Source organism: Carassius gibelio, chromosome A21 (assembly GCF_023724105.1).
Source record: "Carassius gibelio isolate Cgi1373 ecotype wild population from Czech Republic chromosome A21, carGib1.2-hapl.c, whole genome shotgun sequence".
Lineage (NCBI taxonomy): Eukaryota > Metazoa > Chordata > Actinopteri > Cypriniformes > Cyprinidae > Carassius > Carassius gibelio.
Window position 1 is genome coordinate 21,935,483 of NC_068391.1, and position 21,606 is coordinate 21,957,088.

General features: G+C 38.5%; 1 protein-coding gene and 1 long non-coding RNA gene across 4 annotated transcripts in view; one reads left to right on the top strand and one right to left on the bottom strand.

Moving 5' to 3' along the window:
• The window catches only part of slc22a21 (solute carrier family 22 member 21), a 56,931-nt gene extending 47,012 nt beyond the window's left edge, over nucleotides 1–9,919 (top strand). The window contains exons 8-10 of one of the 2 annotated variants that reach the window (XM_052536447.1): nucleotides 7,799–7,981; nucleotides 8,272–8,407; nucleotides 9,099–9,919. In XM_052536447.1, the coding sequence (XP_052392407.1) occupies nucleotides 7,799–7,981; nucleotides 8,272–8,407; nucleotides 9,099–9,174 (395 nt within the window). In that variant the 3' untranslated portion in view covers nucleotides 9,175–9,919. The remainder of the gene's footprint in view (nucleotides 1–7,798; nucleotides 7,982–8,271; nucleotides 8,408–9,098) is intronic. The other variant, XM_052536448.1, reaches the window with a different exon arrangement.
• A 2,359-nt stretch (nucleotides 9,920–12,278) lies between these two features.
• LOC127941441 (uncharacterized) lies at nucleotides 12,279–20,837 on the bottom strand. 2 transcript variants are annotated; one of them, XR_008149019.1, is made up of 3 exons: nucleotides 20,492–20,837; nucleotides 12,383–12,446; nucleotides 12,279–12,295 (listed from the first exon to the last, which is right to left on the bottom strand). It is a non-coding gene; the product is annotated as an uncharacterized LOC127941441 (long non-coding RNA). The 2 variants fall into 2 exon arrangements; XR_008149018.1 differs by lacking the exon at nucleotides 20,492–20,837 and adding an exon at nucleotides 15,544–15,889.
• Between the last annotated feature and the right edge of the window lie 769 nt (nucleotides 20,838–21,606).

The window sequence follows — 21,606 nt, forward strand, 5'->3', positions numbered from 1 at the left end:
TGTATAAAAACAGTTATTTACTGTCACCCCTGCTGCCAGTAAATAACTGTTTTTATACAGTTTGTTGCTGTAAATTAATAGTTGCCAGCAAAAAAATTGTTTTTCTACAGTTTGTTGCCGTTAAGTCAAGGAAAAACAGTAATATACTGTAAAATGTAAATGTGAGATTTACTAACTGAAAAAAAGTTAATTTAACTAAAATAGCAAAGTCATACACTTATAATGAGAGTAAATACTGAAATCAACTGTATTAATGTGTGTTTGCACAAGAGAGATCTGTTAATGTAATTTTTTTGTTCACCATTGTGCTGGAGAGTAGAGCATGTGCTTCAGTCAATGATGAGCCAGAAATTTTGATCCTTTTCTGCTTTATACAAAGACAGTAAATTTGTATTCTCCTGATACAGTGGTGATCTCTGTGTTAAGTATTTCTGCACATATGTGTGATCTGAGTAAAAGTCTTGCATTTAGTTACTTTACTAATACACATTAAGTTTTTGCAGTTTTATATTAAAAAAATATTTCTTCTCAGTGGACTCAGATGAAATAAGTTCATAGTACTAACATTGTATGAATGCTAGCTTTTAAAGTCTAACTGTTTTAAGCAGTTGGAGTGGAGTTCATTTCCATGGTAGAAATTACGGTAAAATACTCAAAAAAAATAAATAAATGAGATTGGTAAATTAATGGTTGAAAGTTTTAAATTAACAGTACTTTACTGGCACCCCTGCTGCCAGTAAATTACTGTTATTTAATTTTTTACAGTGTATGCGCTCTGTACTAGACTAATATACAATGTTTAAAATCGCTGTAAAAAGACGGCCAAATTTCGACAGTAACATACTGTTTTTCAGTAAAACAGTGCATTCTGGGTAATATTCATCGTTTTCGAGAAGGTAGCCTGCTGCTATATATCGTAAATTAACAACATTCAAAGTCGACACTCAGCGGCTGTGTTTCAAATCACACCCTACTCCCTCATTCACTATTCCCTACATGAGTTTACTAATATAGTCCACCTAACAGAGAGAATGAAAACTAATGAGTGAAATCAGACAATGATCAACAGCTGCTGTTAATGAGTAGAATCACTGAAGAAAAAAGAAACAAGACAAACACAAGAAATACAACTGACTTCAGCCACAGCTTTAGATGAAATCAACTGAAGATTTAAACAATCAACAAACAGCTTTATCAACTTCACTCATTACTAACCGGACTGACTTTATTTCTATCAGATCAGAGATCAGAGATCAAAAGATCTTATTGAGAATTACAGAGGTGTAGATGATAATCTTAGTTTCGTTTAGCATCACCATTGTGGAGATCAGTGTTTGCTTTAGTTGGGCTCCTGACCCTTGACTTTTGTACTTCAACTTTTGTTTCATTGCTATATTTGTATCTTTATGATACATCTATTACAGCAATATTAATCTTGATGATCAAGTGATTATGACTGTTTCTGTCAGGCATGATCTACTAGACTGACTTGTTGTTATAATAGTCAAATAATAATTTGGTGTTGAAATATGTGATTGAATAACACTTTTCTTTTGTTTGTTTCTTCAAATTTATAAGATTGAACGGTAATGTGATTATCTGGATATGGATTTTTGAGCTTTAAATATTTTGGGCAGCAGGCCTCACAACACTGAAAGAGAGACATCAACAATCAGCATATTAATCTCAACAATGGTGACAATCAAAAGGTTTATGATGCAATGCATGCTGGGTTCCAGCACAGGATAAAACTCATCCATGACTCCCAGCATGCATTGCGGCATGAATAAATTATGCCACTGAATTGTTCACTTATTTTCTTGAATTCTTATGTGCTTATCATTTTGCATTTGTTTTAAGTTTTAGTAGCATGTGTTGTGATGTTCAGAACTGATCTGTTCATTTGTTTTATGGATTGTCACCATTGCTGTGATTCATACGCTGATTCTTGATGTTTCTGTCTAAAGTTCAGCAAAGGTTTTTTTTTATTATGAGTGAAATTTTCTTAACAGTCTTTTATAACTTATGGCTCAGCAGTGTTCCTTCTTATGCTGTAGTATCAATAGGAGAAGAGACATGGGATTAGATCAGAAATAATAGTGTTTGTTCTTGTCAATCTATAAACAACAATATCAGATTTTTTTTCTTCTGTGTACTTTTGTTTTGCTATAACAGGTTCCAAAGGCGCATTGTTACAGCATGCTAAAAAAACAACAAAAAAAAAAAACAACGTAATTGTTGAAAGTCACGTTCAAGAGCCCAACTAAAGTAAACACTGATCTCCATCATAGTGAAAAAAAACACCTAAACCTATTTAACTCTCAATAAGATCTTCTGTAGACATCTGACAGAAATAAAGTCAGTCTGGTAGGTAATGTGAATCTGGTGAAGCTGTTTTAGTAGTTGTTTAATCAGATCTTGAGAGATTTGATGTATTCTTTTATTCAGTTGATTTCATCTAAGGCTGTGGCTGAAGTCATTTGTAGATCTTGTGTTTCTCTTTGCTTCAGTGATTCTGCAGGTGTTTATCACTAATGCTCAATCATCAATTAATCACCGAATTATCTCATTAACTTCACTGATTCAGTGTTACTCTAACACTCTGTAGTGTGCACACATTATAAGTGTTCATTTAAAACTGAGGATTTTCTTGTGGGGTTTAAAGGGTTAAATATTTAAGATGAAGAAAAAACAGCATGAAACATAATTTAACAGTAATAAACTGTAATTAATTTACAGGAAACAAACTGTAGAAAAACAGTTATTTACTGGCACCCCTGCTGCCAGTAAATGACTGTTTTTCTACTGTTTCTTGCTGTAAATAAATGTTTGCCAGCAAAAAAAGTGTTTTTCTACAGAAAAACAGTAATATACTGTAAAATGTAAACGTCCGATTTACCAAATGAAAAAAAAATTAATTTAATTTAACTAAAATATTTGTGAACATCCATAGAAAAAAAATTAGGCAAAGTCATACACTGATAATGAGAGTAAATACTGAACTTGACTGTATTAATGTGTGTTTGCACAAGAGAGATCGTTTAGTTTAATGTAGTTTGGTTGTTCACCATTGTGCTGTAGAGTAGAGCCGGTGCTTCAGTCAATGATGAGCCACAAATTCTGATTTTCTGCTGCTTTATATAAAGGCAGTAAATGTGGAGTCGCTGATACAGTGGTGATCTCTGTGTTAAGTACTTCAGCACATACATGTGTAATACAGCTGACAATGAACTGCAGTGATTTGAGTAAAAGTCATGTATTTAGTTACTTTATTACTGCACATTAAGTGTAAGAAATATTCCTTCTCAGTGGACTCAAATGAAATAAGTTCATAGTACTAACATCGTAGGAATGCTAGTTTTAAAAACTCGAACTATTTGAAGCAGTGGGAGTGGAGTTAATTTCCATGGTAGAATTTACGGTAAAATACTGTTAAAAAAAAGAGCGGTAAATTAATGGTTAAGAGCTGTAAATTAACAGTACTTTACTGGCACCCCTGCTGCCAGAAAATTACTGTTATTTAACGGCAAAATTGTTTACAGTGTAGACTCGTCATGGCACTTGTATACTCTTGTTGTTCTCTTGTTTACCTGACTGCTTCTATTGTTCTCATTTGTAAGTTGCTTTAGATAAAAGCGTCTGCTAAATGATTAAATGTAAATGTAAATGTCAATAATGAAAATTACAGTTAAAGGCAGTTCATCATTGAATTCATTGATGTCATCATTAAGCTCAGTTCAGTTTAAATAGTATCTGTGCAATCAAAGTATTTGCAATTGCAAAGTATTTGCAAATGCGTCTGGCGCCGGTACAGGATGGCTGCCTCCGCGACGAGCTCCGCATATGTTTTTGTGTTTTTGTTAGTTTGTCCTGTCTTTAGTTATATTCCTGCCATCAGTTTCACCAGGGAAGAACTGCTGAACATTCGGCAGAACACACCACAGGATATTTTACCGGATTTCAATTATTCAGACGTTTTACTGAACGTTGTTATCGGAGGAGCGGCGGCGCTGATCAAGCGCTTCAGGACGCGCAGACGGGGGAAGCGAGCGGGAGCGCTCGTCAGACTCAGGAAGCGCGGATTTCGAACGCCGTTGCCTAGCATCCATCTGGCAAATCTCCGCTCTCTACCCAACAAAACGGACGAACTCCTTCTGCTTTCTCGGACAAATAAGGATTTGACACACTCTGCTGCTCTGTGTTTCACGGAAACCTGGCTGAATGACACCATACCGGACAGCGCGCTCCATCTGCCGGGCTTTCAGCTGTTCAGAGCGGATCGTGACGCAGAATCAACGGGGAAATCGCGCGGCGGCGGGACATGCTTTTACATCAATGAACGGTGGTGTACAGATGTAACTGTGTTAAAGAAGACGTGCTGCTCAAATCTCGAAACACTCTTCATTAACTGCAAGCCGTTCTATTCGCCGCGGGAGTTTCACTCGTTCATTCTGGTCAGTGTTTACATCCATCCTCAAGCGCATGTGAGCTCAGCTTTACAGAAACTCGCTGATCAGATCACAGAGACAGAACAACAACACCCGGACTCTGTTTTAATCATTCTCGGGGACTTTAATAAAGCCAATCTGTCCCGTGAACTGCCAAAATACAGACAGCATGTTACATGTCCCACAAGAGACAGTAATATATTGGATCACTGTTACACCACAATAAAGGATGCATTTCACTCTGTTCCACGAGCAGCTTTGGGACGTTCTGATCACCTTCTGGTTCATCTAATACCGTCCTACAGGCAGAAACTAAAATCAGCTAAACCTGTATCAAGGACTGTAAAAAGATGGACTAATGAAGCAGAGCAGGATTTACAATCTTGTTTTGACCTCACTGATTGGAGTGTTTTTGAAGCTGCTACCACCGATCTGGATGAACTCACAGAGACCGTAACATCATATATCAGTTTCTGTGAGGATATGTGTATTCCTACAAAGACTCAACTAATTTACAATAATGACAAACCGTGGTTCACTACAAAACTCAGACAGCTCCGTCAGGCCAAAGAAGATGCTTACGTGAAGGGGGACAATGTCTTGTATAAACAGGCTAAATACACATTGGAAAAGGAGATCAAAGTGGCAAAGAGGAATTATTCTGAAAAAATAAGGACTCAGTTCACTTCCAACGACTCCGCATCAGTGTGGAAAAGTCTAAAGAAGATCACCAATTACAAGACACCACCCCCCAGCACTGTAGAGAATCAACGACTGGCAGACGATCTGAACGAGTTTTACTGCAGGTTTGAAAGAACACCCATCACCTGCCCTGAACGCCTCCCCACAAAACCATTCACACCCTTCACAACTCCTGCAACCAGCCCTGAATGCCTCTCCAAACTACCGTTCACACCATTAACAGCTCCTTCAACCCATCCTGAACACCTCTCCAATCAAGCACTCTCACCATTCACACCTCCTGAATCCCCCCTCTCCCCCACACCTGCAATTCAGATCAGCGAGGATGCGGTGCGCCAGGTCTTCCGGAAGCAGAAAAGGAAAAAAGCACCAGGCCCAGATTGTGTTACACCAGCCTGTCTGAAATCCTGTGCTGACCAGCTGGCCCCCATCTTCACTCAGATCTTCAACAGATCGCTGGAGCTGTGCGAAGTCCCTTCATGCCTCAAACGTTCCACCATCATCCCCATCCCTAAGAAACCCAAAATTACAGGACTAAATGACTACAGGCCTGTGGCTCTAACGTCTGTAGTCATGAAGTCATTTGAAAAACTGGTGCTGGGCCACCTGAAGGACATCACTGGGCCCTTGCTGGATCCTCTTCAGTTTGCCTACAGAGCAAACAGGTCTGTGGACGATGCAGTAAACATTGGACTGCATAATGTTCTGCAACACCTAGACAGACCGGGGACTTATGTGAGGATCCTGTTTGTGGACTTCAGCTCGGCCTTCAACACGATCATCCCAAACCTCCTCCTGCCCAAACTAAATCAGCTCTCCGTGCCCACCTCAGTCTGTCAGTGGATCAACAGCTTCCTGACAGACAGGCAGCAGCTAGTGAGGCTGGGAAAATACACATCCAGCACCCGTACAATCAGCACCGGAGCTCCCCAGGGCTGTGTACTCTCCCCACTGCTCTTCTCCCTGTACACTAATGATTGCACATCTAAGGACCTCTCTGTCAAGCTCCTGAAGTTTGCAGATGACACCACACTCATCGGCCTCATTCAGGACGGTGACGAGTCTGCTTACAGACAGGAGGTAAAAGAGCTGGCTGTCTGGTGCACTCTCAACAACCTGGAGCTTAACACCCTCAAAACAGTGGAGATGATCGTGGACTTCAGGAGAAACCCCCCTGCACTCCCCCCACTCACCATCATGAACAGCACTGTGACTGCAGTGGAGTCATTCAGGTTCCTGGGAACCACCATCTCTCAGGACCTGAAGTGGGACATTCACATTGACTCCATTGTGAAAAAGGCCCAGCAGAGGTTGTACTTTCTCCGCCAGCTGAGGAAGTTTAACCTGCCACAGGAGCTGCTGAAACAGTTCTACTCCACCATCATTGAATCCATCCTCTGCACTTCAGTAACTGTCTGGTTCAGCTCAGCTTCTAAATCTGACCTCAGAAGACTACAGAGGGTAGTCCGGACTGCTGAGCGAATCATCGGTTCAACCCTCCCATCTATTCAACAACTGTACTTATCCAGAGTGAGAAAAAGGGCTGTCAAAATCACTCTGGACCCCTCACATCCAGCACACTCCCTCTTTGAACTGTTGCCATCTGGTCGACGCTACAGAGCACTGAGCACTAGAACGACCAGACACAGGACCAGTTTCTTCCCTCAGGCAATCCATCTTATGAACAGCTTATAATAACGGCGGACACACTACACTTTATATTTATATACACACACACTTTATTTATCTAACACACATACTTAGTATACACTTAAATTTTGCACACAATATATATGTACATACATAACTTCATTTTGTAATATACTTGCCTACAATTGTCATTTGTATATTGTTATTCACTATCTACTTATTTGTATTTTTTATTCTTTTATTATGTGTTTTATGTTCTGTCGCTGTCATTCTGTTGTACTGCGGAGCTTCTGTCACGAAAACAAATTCCTCGTATGTGTACATACCTGGCAATAAAGCTCATTCTGATTCTGATTCTGATTCTGATCAAGTCAACAATATTAGCATAGATGACATTCTTCTCAAGATGTAGCAAGTACATCGGGTGTTATGAGAAGTGTTCCCAGTTCTGGTTTACCTAATTAATGCAGCCTAAAAACGGATTTTCATATTAGAAGCGTATTAGTGTGTTATGTGTAAGCCAGGTTAAAGAGATAGGTCTTTAAACTAGATTTAAACTGCAAGAGTGTGTCGCCTCCTGAAAAAAATTAGAATTTTACACATTTACGTTTAAGGCTAAAATGTGGCCATGAAATTGCTTTCAGAAGCTGCATCTGAAGTGGCATTTAAGTGTTTAGAGGTGGCATGAATGAAATTGATTGGGTTTACATGAACATTAATGTTTTTTATGGAATGTAAAAAAAATGTCATTATGCTCTAAATATGAAACTGAAAATGACCGTCTGTTTAAATGCTTACTGAATAATTTACACACTCGATTTGTTCAAAAACATGGATTCATTCAGATTTTAGTGTTCACTTTTGATTTCATTTAAACATATTGTCACCATTTGCTGTTGTTTTTTTGTTTTTGTTTTCTGAAAAACTTTGGCATGATAAGTCATTTTCTGTTTTGGTTTTTTGACTCTTGACCCTCTCTGACCTCTGTTTACTTACAGATATGAATTATGTTGCCTTTTCACTGGTGATGCTCGGAAAGTTTGGTCTGTCGGCAGCATTCTCAATAATTTACCCTGCTACTGCAGAGCTTTACCCAACTGTACTGAGGAACACGGCTTTAGGAGCCTGCTCAATGGCGTCAAGAGTTGGCAGCATATCAGCACCATACTTTCTCTACTTAGGTTACTAAACCCTAGTCTGTAAACTCTATTCTTTCTATTTTAAACTCTATTATTTCTCATCTCACAAATTCAGCATATTCTGTTATTTATCTGGTTCCGCAAGTAAGCAAAAAGTTTAAATGTAAAAACAATAAACGACAAAAAAAAAAACTTCTGATTTTGAAAAATTCTTTAGTTCAAAATGTGGTCAAACTATATGTTTATATGTTCATAATTTCTCAAACATGCCTTTAAAAATAATGTGTTTAAGTGTCACTTGTTGTTTTGTTTTTTGTGTGTGTATGTTGCAGGAGGCTATTACAGATCTTTGCCTTACATCTTAATCGGCAGTGTGAACATTCTCTCTGGGTTACTCAGTCTTCTGCTTCCAGAGAGTCTAGGATCACCTTTACCAGAAACTATCAGTCACATGCAGACAGTATCTGGGTAAGAGCAATGCCCTCTGCTGTTTGATGTAGCGTTAGCTTTGTGAAGCAGCTTCTGTAGGCTTTGCCTTCAACTGTATCTCAAAATGGGTCATTACTAGAAACTTTTCAACACATTGTACACTAATTACATCTTGTGGCCAAAGGTGGAAAGGTGCCTTTGTGCCCCAGCCATGTTTGGAAGGTTTCATGAGAATAAAAATATTTGTGCTACGAAAACCTATAAAGTAATAAAAAAATGTAATTGTACTTACACAAAGTATGAATAAATGAGTCTGTGAATAAATGTATGAGAAAAAAAGCATGTAGGCTTACATGGAATGGAATGGTTAGTTAAAGTGTTTTTAAAGCGGGGATTAATACAAACTGAACATGCACAAAATGCACATGTAAATATTTATTCTTATTATTATTTATTCTTATCAAAGATGTGAATGACACTAGAAACCTGCACAAGGGGTTTTGCGTTATTTAAATCAGCAAATGAAGCAGTCACGTGGTGGCTTTGCACGTCACAGATCATGTTGCTATGGCTAAATGAATCAAGCTCCAATACAGCGCTTCACTTTGAGATACAAACTTCAAAGCCTCTGTGCTGAACGTCACATCACTACAATTTTAAATCATTTGACATTTTAGTGATATTGCATATTTTTGTTACATACTGTAAATAATATTATATTTTTTTTCAGGTTCAGAAAAAGATATTCTTCTAACAGTCCAACTGACAGAAAATCTGATGAGGAGCACGAGTCTGAACACTTGTAATGGACTATTTAGGATTTTAAAAAGTATGCAAGATTATAAATCCTTGACTCCAAGGCTGTAACATGTCTTGCCATTTAGGGTTGACATTACAATGTAATGGTCCTTTATGGTTCTAAATGTTATAAAGGCCCACATTTTAATACATTTTGTAATAACTATTTTTATGTTAAACTTGGTGAAGTTAATTTATGGAATGGGCTTTGGTCTTAAATATGATAAAGAGTCACATACATCATGTATAAAATTTTGGCTTTTGGGAAAACTTGTCAAATAGAGCTGTTATTGAGGGGAACAAAATGGTGAAAAATGAAATTAGATGGATATTGAAAAATAGTTAAACTACAATTTATTGGAAAGTAATTTTTTTAAATAGTTTTATTTTAATAATCAATTATGTCCTAATATGTTTTAACCATGTTCTAGTGTATGTCTTGTTTATGTAACTCTTCCACTTTGTATTTTATGAGTCATTCTTATGCGAAATCAATTTACTGAAAGGCTACTCTTAAACTTAAAATATTTTTAAATCACATTGACAATTACAAAAGGCACAAACTAAACTTAAAAAAATAGTAATTTTAACAACATACAAAAGTAATATGAAAAATAAGGAGAACAGTTTGGACATTTCTGATCACCTCAATATATCACTTTTACTTAAACACTGGATTGTAAATTCACTTTAAACTAACCATTATTGTACTACAATATGTATTTTTAAACAATAAAAATTGAATGAAAACCATTCTGATTGAGATTCTGATTGTTTTACATTGCATATACAGGTTCTAGTCATATAATTAGAATATCATCAAAAAGTTGATTTATTTACATTTACATTTATTCATTTAGCAGACGCTTTAATCCAAAGTGACTTACAGATGAAGACAGTGGAAGCAATCAAAAACAACAAAAAGAGCAATGATATATAAGTGCTATAACAAGTCTCAGTTAGGTTAACACAGTACACGTAGCATGGGATTTTAACTAATATAATAAATAAAAAGAAAACAGATGGAATAAAAAATAAAAGAATAGAGCAAGCTAGTTAGAGGTCTTTACACAAACACACACACACATATTCAATTGCATAATAAATGAAAAGAAAACAGAATACAAAAAGATTAGAAAGGTAGTTAGATTTTTTAAAGAATAGAATTGGAATAGTGAGTAAAGTTAGAGGGTCAAATAAAGATGGAAGAGATATGTCTTAAGCCGATTCTTGAAGATGGCTAAGGACTCAGCTGCTTGGATTGAGTTGGGGAGCTCATTCCACCAGAAGGGAACATTTAATTTAAAAGTCCGTAAAAGTGACTTTGTGCTTCTTTGGGATGGCACAATCAAGCGATGTTCACATGCAGAACGCAAGCTTCTAGAGGCATATAAGTCTGAATTAACAAATTTAGGTAAATGGGTGCAGAGCCAGTGGTAGTTTTGTAGGCAAACATCAATGCCTTGAATTTTATGCGAGCAGCTATTGGAAGCCAGTGCAAATTGATAAACAGGTGTGACGTGTATTCTTTTTGGCTCATAAAAAATTTATCTTGCTGCCACGTTCTGAATTAATTGTAAAGGTTTGATAGAACTGTCTGGAAGACCTGCCAAGAGGGCATTGCAATAGTCCAGCCTGGACAGAACAAGAGCTTGAACAAGGAGTTGTGGAGCATGTTCCCAAAGAAAGGGCCTGATCTTCTTGATGTTGAATAAAGCAAATCTGCAGGATCGGACAGTTTTATCAATGTGGTCTGAGAAAGTCAGCTGATCATCAATCATAACTCCAAGGCTTCTAGCTGTTTTTGAAGGAGTTATGGTTGATGTGCCTAACTTGATAGTGAAATTGTGATGAAACGATGGGTTTGCTGGAATCACAAGCAGTTCTGTCTTGGCAAGGTTGAGTTGAAGGTGATGGTCCATCATCCAGGAAGAAATGTCTGTTAGACAAGCTGAGATGCGAATAGCTACCTTCGGATCATCAGGATGGAATGAGAGGTAGAGTTGAGTGTCATCAGCATTTTTATTTCACTAATTCCATTCCAAAGGTGAAACCTGTATATTATATTCGTTCTTTACACACAGTCAAAATGTTTATTTCCTTTAATTTTGATGATTATAACTGACTAGCTAAGGAAAATCACAAATTCAGTATCTCAGAAAATTAGAATATTACTTCAGACAAATACAAAGAAAGGATTTTTAGAAATCTTGGTCAACTGAAAAGTATGAACATGAAAAGTATGAGCATGTACAGCACTCAATACTTAGTTGGGGCTCATTTTGCCTGAATTACTGCAGCAATTTGGCATGGCATAGAGTCGATCAGTCTGTGGCACTGCTCAGGTGTTATTAGAGCCCAGGTTGCTTTCAGCTCTTTTGCATTGTTTGGTCTGGCATATCGCAGCTTCCTCTTCACAATACCCAATAGATTTTCTATGGGGTTATGGTCATTTGATGGCCAATTAAGAATGGGGATACTTAACCAGGTACTGGTAGCTTTGGTACAGTGTGCAGGTGCCAAGTCCTGTTGGAAAATTAAATCTGCATCTCTATAAAGTTGGTCGCAGCAGGAAGCATGAAGTGCTTTAAAAGTCATGTCAAGTCACCTTTATTTATATAGCGCTTTAAACAAAATACATTGCGTCAAAGCAACTGGACAACATTCATTAGGAAAACAGCGTGTCAATAATGCAAAATGACAGTTAAAGGCAGTTAATCATTGAATTCATTGATGTCTTCTCTGTTCAGTTCAGTGTCTGTGCATTCATTTGCAATCAAGTCAACGATATCGCTGTAAATGAAGGGACCCCAACTAAGTAAGCCAGAGGCGCCAGCGGCAAGGCACTAAAACTCTATCTATGACAGAATGGAAAAAAAAACCTTGGGAGAAACCAGGCTTTGTCGGGGGGCCAGTTCTCCTCTGATCAGATGTAACCAGTAATTCAATTCCATGCTGCAGCAAAGTCAGATTGTGCAGAAAAATCATCTGTTTCCTGTGGTCTTGTCCTGGTGGTCGTCTGAGACAAGGTCTTTATAGTGGATCTGTATCTGGGGCTATAGTTGTCCTGGTCTCCGTTGTCTTACAGGGCTGTAGAGATCCTTTCTAGGTGCCAATCCACTATCTGGTCTGGATACGTAATTTGTAATTTTTGTAATTTCTTTATTTGAAAGGGGACAGTGTACATTAATAAACATTAAAACAATGTAAATGTACCCGAGTTAGCTCAAAAGTGCTAATTTTCATCTGTAGTCCCCCAGCCAGATTTAAACAAGGCAACCTTTAAAAATAATCACAAGTACGAAATCACACACAATAATAAAAATAAAATTGCATACAACACATTATGGTTAATAAGTACAATTCATATAAAAATTATATAATATTTAAATACACACATAAAAGCATTAGTGCCCACAAATTTGGCTCTCTAAAGCCATTTTTTTGCATTCTTTTTGAATGAAAAGAATGACGAGGACTCTCTAATGGTTGCCGGCACTGTGTTCCATTGCTGAACTGCTCTTACGGAGAAGACAGCCTGACCAAAAGCTGTTTTTCTCCGGGGTATGATGCAGTCTTCCCTCACTGCCCCTCTAGTTACCCTAACCTCACTGGATCTAAAATGTATAAAATCACATAGTGGAGGAGGTGCTAAGCCATATCTAATTTTATAGATTAAACAAATGTTTTTGAATTTAATTAGATTATCCCAGGTAAGTAACTGATATTTACTCAGAATACTACAGTGGTGGTAGTGATATGGTTTTTTTATCCAGTATTTTTAATGCTTGTTTGTATAATCTTTCTAATGGTTTTATTGTTGTAGAGTGAGTATTAGACCAGCTTATTAAACAATATGTTATGTGGGATAAAATCATGGAAAAGAAATATAATTTAGCAGCTTCTGTTGACATGAAATCTCTAATGAATCTGAAATTCGCTAGACTGAACTTAATCCTATTACTAACTTTTTTGATGTGAGTTTTGAAATTGAGATTTGAATCTATATATAATCCTAAATATTTATATTCTGTGACGACCTGTAACCTTTCTCCAGATATAAAAATGTCAGGTTCTATATTTATATTGTTTTTAGAAAAAAAACATGGTAACTGTTTTAGATATATTCAATTGCAGACAGGATTGTTCAAGCCAGATTGAAATCGATGACATGGCCTCAGTTAGTTTAGAGGCAACTTCCTCTGCAGATTTTCCATAGGCCAAAATAACTGTGTCGTCTGCGTACATCAAAGTGTCACAGTTCTTACACAAAGATGGTAACTCATTAATGTATAAACTAAAAAGAATTGGACCTAAAATTGAACCCTGTGGAACTCCAGTTGATAATAGTAAGGGGGTGGAATTATATTGGTCAATTCTTACACTTTGTGAACGAGATAAAAGATATGAGTTAATAAGACTAATAAATTTTAAAGAAAAATTAAATGCATGAAGTTTGTGCAGTAAAACTGAATGGTTAACTGTATCGAATGCTTTACGAAGATCTAAAAATATTCCTCCCACTATCCCTCCTTTGTCTATATTTGATTTAACTTTTTCCAGAAAATAACATGTTGCTGTCTCTGTAGAATGATATGCCCTAAACCCAAACTGCATTGGATGGAAAGGAAAAGAACTGCAATTAAGATGATTGATGATTTGTTTAGCAACCAATTTTTCAAAAACTTTAGATACTGTTGGCAAAATGCTAATCGGTCAGTAATTAGATGTAAGAAGGGAGTTGCCACCTTTAAATATAGGAATGACACTAGCAATTTTCCATGACTCAGGAAATTTCCCTTGATCTAGTGACACATTGATGATATGTGTTAATGGACCCTTAATTGACTGACCTATTTGTTTTAGCATAAGTGTATCCATCCCATACACATCTTTAGCTCTTGAAGATTTAAGCTCTGTAATTGCCTTTTCCACATCGGATATAGATACAAATTTTGGATATAGTGGGGGCTCAATTAACACATCTAAAGTAATGACAGGTAAGTTGTTATATTTCACAGGGAAACTTTTAGCTATGGTATCCACAGAATCAACAAAATACTAATTTAGTGTCTGTGCCACATCAGCTGGATCCTGCAAAAGCATGCCATTATTCTTTAGCTGTATTAAATTATTACTAGAATAAGTTTTACCTGTTAATTTATTAATCTAATTACGTACTGTATCTGGGTAACTGCAGTGACCCTCTGATCTGGAGACAGACTGGATCTGGTGGCTACAGTAATCTTGTAATAAGAGAGAAACAGACTAATTTTAGAATAGATGCCATTCTTGGAAGGATGTAGCATATACATTGGGTATTATGGGAAGTGTTCCCGGTTCTGGTTTACCTAATTAATGCAGCCTAAAAATCATTTAACGGTTTTGGATATTAGAAGCATATTAGTATTTAATGTGTAAGCCAGAGATCAGCCTTTAATCTAGATTTAAACTGCAAGAGTGTGTCTGCCTCCAAAACAATGTTAGGTAGGTTTTTCAGAGTTAGGGTTAGAGTTAGGGTTAGGGTTAGGGTTAGGGTTAGGGTATATAACCCTAACCCTAACCCTAGCCCTAACCCTAACACCCCTATAGGGTGGGGTGCACTTCGTTTCTATAGGTCAGGTTAGGGTAAGGTTTGGAAAAGTACAACAGCTCCCCCCAACCTAGCCCTCGTCTAGGCCGGTTTGGGATAGGGAGACTGAGGGAAAGGTGCACGGGCCCACGCTTGTCAGACTATACCATATCGCATGAGATCATCTCCGGTCTAGGAGCTGTGCTTGTCTAAGCATTGGGCCTAAAAAAGTGAAAGTTATGTTTTTGGTTAAATTTAGGCTCTGAATTTTTTCACCCTTAAGTTTCACAGTGCTCGAGTTGAACCGGCTGGGTTCATAATTGCTGAGGTTATGGCGATTAGCTTGAGAGTGCAGTTTGTTCCAGCACTCAATCTAGATCTAAGTAGATATGAGAACACAAAGTTCTTGACTGAACTTGTTCCAGATCGGCGAACCAGACCACAACTCGAAGGTCGCAGACCGGTAATCCCGACCCAGCATCGTGCTCTGCCAAAAAGTATTGTTTCAGCCAGACTGCCATGTTATCAAAGACGGTTAATGTCATAGTTAAATTATAATCATTGGGTCTGTGATTGTTAAGTTTAGGGTGTGTTTTAGTTCAGCCTTAAATTTAGCTGTGTTAGAATTACACCGACTAGGTTTGCAAACCGCTGGGTCTGTGACGGTTAAGTTTAGGGTGTGGTTTGGTTCAGCCTTAAATTTAGCTGTGTTAGAATTAAACGGGCTAGGTTTTTAAACCGCTGGGTCTGTGACGGTTAAGTTTAGGGTGTGGTTTGGTTCAGCCTTAAATTTAGCAGTACTCACCAGACCACAGCTCGAAATTCAGAGTCCGACGATCCCGACCCAGCATCGAGTTCCGCCATGAAGTCCTGTTTCAGCCAGACTGCCTTGTCCCAAAGACGGTAAGTGTCATCGTTAGACTATAAACACTGGGTCTATGATGGTTAAGTTTAGGGTGTGTTTTAGTTCAGCCTTAAATTTAGCTGTGTTAGAATTAAACCGGCTAGGTTTTTAAACCGCTGGGTCTGTGACGGTTAAGTTTAGGGTGTGGTTTGGTTCAGCCTTAAATTTAGCAGTACTCACCAGACCACAGCTCGAAATTCAGAGTCCGACGATCCCGACCCAGCATCGCGTTCCGTCATGAAGTCCAGTTTCAGCCAGACTGCCATGTTATCAAAGACGGTTAATGTCATAGTTAAATTATAATCGTTGGGTCTGTGATGGTTAAGTTTAGGGGTGTGGTTTGGTCCAGCCTTAAAAATAGCAGTCCTCGAGTTGAACCGGCTAGGTTTTTAAATGCTGCGGTTATGGTGGTTAGGTTTAGAGCGCGGTTTGGTCCATCTATAGATTTAACAGTACCCGAGTTGAACCGGTTGGGTTTTTGAACACGCCAAGAAGTTTTGTTTCAGGCAAATGCCATGTTTCAAGGACGATATTTGTTATAGTAGGACATTTTGGTCATTATTCTTTCCTGCTCCCCCAAAACAGTTAGAGTGAGGGAAATGTTCAAGACAACCTCTTCAGTAGTGTACCTCAGGATCATCGGGTGTTTCGGCCGTTAAACACTATACACCCTCACGCTGAGGCCGGCTCGCTTGGACGATCAGCCCCAAGCGCGTGTCTTGTATCCAATTGCTATTTGGGCCTGACCAGATCCACAATTGCATGGTTGGGGTCTGGATTGAGTTAAAAGGGGTTTTCCACTTAAACCAGTGATTAGGAGAGATGTTAATTTGATTCTGTTGATTTGAAATTATTTGGAGTGCATGTTAGAGCGACTGAAAAAAAACATATGTACTCTGCTGTATAATAAACCAAAGTAGGTCTGAAATATCGAAAACTTGGCCTAGAATACTCCTAAAAGGTCGAAGGTTGAGACTGGCGGATGCGGGGCATCAAGCTTCTACCAGACCTCCCTCCTAAAAGTTATGGCAAACCAATCAGACATCACCCTCACACAAGGGTAACCGCTGGATGCGATAACTTCTGAGAGAGAAAGATGTTGCAATAGCCTTCTATTTGTGTGTTTTTGCATACACTGTTACAGGGTGGTGAGTTCAAAATTATCAAAATATTTTTTGTGATTAGACCCTTCTTGTGCTCCTCCAAATATGTCGGACACGACCGTACAGCTTTCTTAGGTTTTTATCACTGATAAATAGCTCTTTTTAGCATTTAAAGTCAGCTTCTTTGACAGCTAATTAAATATGCGGATTCCTGCTCCAATAACGTTTCAAGGCCTATTTTTCTGGGGATTTAAATAGCATTTTAATAAATTTAAAGCCTGGATTCTGATCTCTGTCACTTAATTGTTCTGTAGGTAATATTAATTCACTTACGTTAGCGTGCTAATGCTAATATTACTCTATTAATCATTAACACATTACTAATTAAGGTTTAATAGTTACCTCTTGAAGTGAATCAGAAGGCATTAAAACGGTTGGCTCCACGTACTTCCTATATTTTGAAAGTAAGTTTTATCAAGCTCAATAAGTATCAAAATTGCTGCTCCAAACACATTTCTAGGCTTACTCCCAGGGGGTTTTAGATACACTCTTCCTATTTGAAAATTAGTTATCCAATACCTCTTTCTTTATCTTTCTGTTAGTAATATCAGTATTTTAAAGTTAGTCGGAAGAAAAATAGGAAAAGATCTTTCAGCTTACCACTAAAGGTATGAGTATGTTAAAATTAACATGTCCATAATATCATACATATAAATATAAATCTAAAAATAAAAAATAAAAAACAAATATTAAGACTATAAAAATATATAAAGATATAAAAACCCCCGGAAAGAAAACCATTAAAGGTCCAAGAGTTTCAATTTAAAGCAAACCAGGAGGTGACTAGGCCTGTCTGGGCCATGCACCTCCCACCAAGCCTGTCTGGGCTTGGGTTTGCCCCCCTGTCCCGCCTCTTCCTCCTCCCCTGGCGGAGAAAAGGAGAACCGGGAAGGAGTGATCCAATTAAAAGATTCAATGTGTTTTTTTTTTTTTTTTTTTTTTTTTTTTTTTTTTTTTTTTTTTTTTTTTCAGTGATGGCTAGATACAGTGTGTGGTTTAGTTAAGCCTTAAATTTAGCAGTGTTTTGAGTTCAACCGGCTAGGTTTTTAAACCGCTGGGTCTGTGACGATTAAGTTAGAGTGTGGTTTGGTTCAGCCTTAAATTTAGCAGTACTCACCAGACCACAGCTCGGAATTCAGAGTCCGACGATCCCGACCCAGCATCGCGTTCCGCCATGAAGTCCTGTTTCAGCCAGACTGCCTTGTCCCCAAGGACGGTAAGTGTCATCGTTAGACTATAATCACTGGGTCTATGATGGTTAAGTTTAGGGTGTGTTTTAGTTCAGCCTTAAATTTAGCTGTGTTAGAATTAAACCGGCTAGGTTTTTAAACCGCTGGGTCTGTGACGGTTAAGTTTAGGGTGTGTTTTAGTTCAGCCTTAAATTTAGCTGTGTTAGAATTAAACCGGCTAGGTTTTTAAACCGCTGGGTCTGTGACGGTTAAGTTTAGGGTGTGGTTTGGTTCAGCCTTAAATTTAGCAGTACTCACCAGACCACAGCTCAAAATTCAGAGTCCGACGATCCCGACCCAGCATCGCGTTCCGCCATGAAGTCCTGTTTCAGCCAGACTGCCTTGTCCCAAAGACGGTAAGTGTCATCGTTAGACTGCAATCACTGGGTCTGTGATGGTTAAGTTTAAGGTGTGTTATAATTCAGCCTTAAAATTAGCAGTACTTGAGTTGAGCCAGCAAGTTTTCCGATAGCTGCATCTGTGATGGCTAAGGTTAGGGTGTGGGTTAATTCAGCCTTAAATTTAACAGTGCTCGAGTTGAGCCAGCAAGTTTTCCGATGGTTGCGTCTGTGATGGTTAAGGTTTAGCTCGGCCTTAAATTTCACAGTACTCGAGTCGAATCGGCAAGGTTTTCAATCGTTGAGGTTATGGCGGTTAGGTTTACAGCGCAGGTTTGGTTCAGCATTATAATTAAATCTGATTAGATGTGAGAACACGAAGTTCTTTACGGAACTTGTTCCAGATCGGCGAACCAGACCGCAGCTCGAAAGCTGCAGTCCGATAATCCCGACCCAGCATCGTGCTCTGCCAAGAAAGTTTTGTTTCAGCCAAACAGTCATGTTTCAAAGACCATACTTGTTACAGGAAAGCATTGTTTGCTGTTATTCTTTCCTGCTCCCTCAACGTATTTAGAGTGAGGGGAATATTCAAGACAGTCTCTTCAGTAGAAAACCGAAGGATCATCGTGTTTTTCGGCCTTAAAACACTAAGTGTGCAAATTTGCTGCTTCAAACACGTTTCTAGTCTTACTTTCATGGGGTTTTATGTATACTTTTCTTAGTTTAAAATTACTTAAAATATAAAACACATATATATATATATATTGTGAAATAAATATCAAAATCTTTAAAGTTTACTATTAAAAGGTATCATATGTTAAAACGAGTATTTTGATAATATCCTAAAAAATTAAATAAGCTAACAGATGACTATTTAAAGATATTGGTACATTGAAGTTAGCATGCTAATAATATAGATCAAAAATAGAAAAAAACTGTAAATATTAAATAGAATGAACTATTTAACAGATTTATATTTAAAGGTACCAGTATGTTAAAATTAGCATGTTAATAATCATGTACCTAAAAATATAATATGTAAAGATAATAATAATAATAATAATAATAATAGTAATAAATAAATAAATAAAATACAAAAACCCCTCAAAAGATTACTACTCAAGGTTTAAGAGTTTCAATTTAAAGCAAACCAGGAGGTGACTAGGCCTGTCTGGGCCACACACCTCCCACCAAGCCTGTCTGGGCCTGGGTTTGCCCCCCTGTCCCATCTCCTCCTCTCCCAATGGCGGAGAAAAGGAGGCACGGGAAGGAGTGATTCAATCAAAGATATTCAATTAGAACAATGACAGAGGCCCATAATAGGATCTTTTACGTAAGATGGTATGTCTAGTCCGATGGCTCTGGCTTGGGTTAGGTTTGGAAAAGTACAACAGCTCCCCCCAACCTAGCCCTCGTCTAGGCCGGTTTGGGATAGGGAGACTGAGGGAAAGGTGCACGGGCCCACGCTTGTCAGACTATACCATATCGCATGAGATCATCTCCGGTCTAGGAGCTGTGCTTGTCTAAGCATTGGGCCTAAAAAAGTGAAAGTTATGTTTTTGGTTAAATTTAGGCTCTGAATTTTTTCACCCTTAAGTTTCACAGTGCTCGAGTTGAACCGGCTGGGTTCATAATTGCTGAGGTTATGGCGATTAGCTTGAGAGTGCAGTTTGTTCCAGCACTCAATCTAGATCTAAGTAGATATGAGAACACAAAGTTCTTGACTGAACTTGTTCCAGATCGGCGAACCAGACCACAACTCGAAGGTCGCAGACCGGTAATCCCGACCCAGCATCGTGCTCTGCCAAAAAGTATTGTTTCAGCCAGACTGCCATGTTATCAAAGACGGTTAATGTCATAGTTAAATTATAATCATTGGGTCTGTGATTGTTAAGTTTAGGGTGTGTTTTAGTTCAGCCTTAAATTTAGCTGTGTTAGAATTACACCGACTAGGTTTGCAAACCGCTGGGTCTGTGACGGTTAAGTTTAGGGTGTGGTTTGGTTCAGCCTTAAATTTAGCTGTGTTAGAATTAAACGGGCTAGGTTTTTAAACCGCTGGGTCTGTGACGGTTAAGTTTAGGGTGTGGTTTGGTTCAGCCTTAAATTTAGCAGTACTCACCAGACCACAGCTCGAAATTCAGAGTCCGACGATCCCGACCCAGCATCGAGTTCCGCCATGAAGTCCTGTTTCAGCCAGACTGCCTTGTCCCAAAGACGGTAAGTGTCATCGTTAGACTATAAACACTGGGTCTATGATGGTTAAGTTTAGGGTGTGTTTTAGTTCAGCCTTAAATTTAGCTGTGTTAGAATTAAACCGGCTAGGTTTTTAAACCGCTGGGTCTGTGACGGTTAAGTTTAGGGTGTGGTTTGGTTCAGCCTTAAATTTAGCAGTACTCACCAGACCACAGCTCGAAATTCAGAGTCCGACGATCCCGACCCAGCATCGCGTTCCGTCATGAAGTCCAGTTTCAGCCAGACTGCCATGTTATCAAAGACGGTTAATGTCATAGTTAAATTATAATCGTTGGGTCTGTGATGGTTAAGTTTAGGGGTGTGGTTTGGTCCAGCCTTAAAAATAGCAGTCCTCGAGTTGAACCGGCTAGGTTTTTAAATGCTGCGGTTATGGTGGTTAGGTTTAGAGCGCGGTTTGGTCCATCTATAGATTTAACAGTACCCGAGTTGAACCGGTTGGGTTTTTGAACACGCCAAGAAGTTTTGTTTCAGGCAAATGCCATGTTTCAAGGACGATATTTGTTATAGTAGGACATTTTGGTCATTATTCTTTCCTGCTCCCCCAAAACAGTTAGAGTGAGGGAAATGTTCAAGACAACCTCTTCAGTAGTGTACCTCAGGATCATCGGGTGTTTCGGCCGTTAAACACTATACACCCTCACGCTGAGGCCGGCTCGCTTGGACGATCAGCCCCAAGCGCGTGTCTTGTATCCAATTGCTATTTGGGCCTGACCAGATCCACAATTGCATGGTTGGGGTCTGGATTGAGTTAAAAGGGGTTTTCCACTTAAACCAGTGATTAGGAGAGATGTTAATTTGATTCTGTTGATTTGAAATTATTTGGAGTGCATGTTAGAGCGACTGAAAAAAAACATATGTACTCTGCTGTATAATAAACCAAAGTAGGTCTGAAATATCGAAAACTTGGCCTAGAATACTCCTAAAAGGTCGAAGGTTGAGACTGGCGGATGCGGGGCATCAAGCTTCTACCAGACCTCCCTC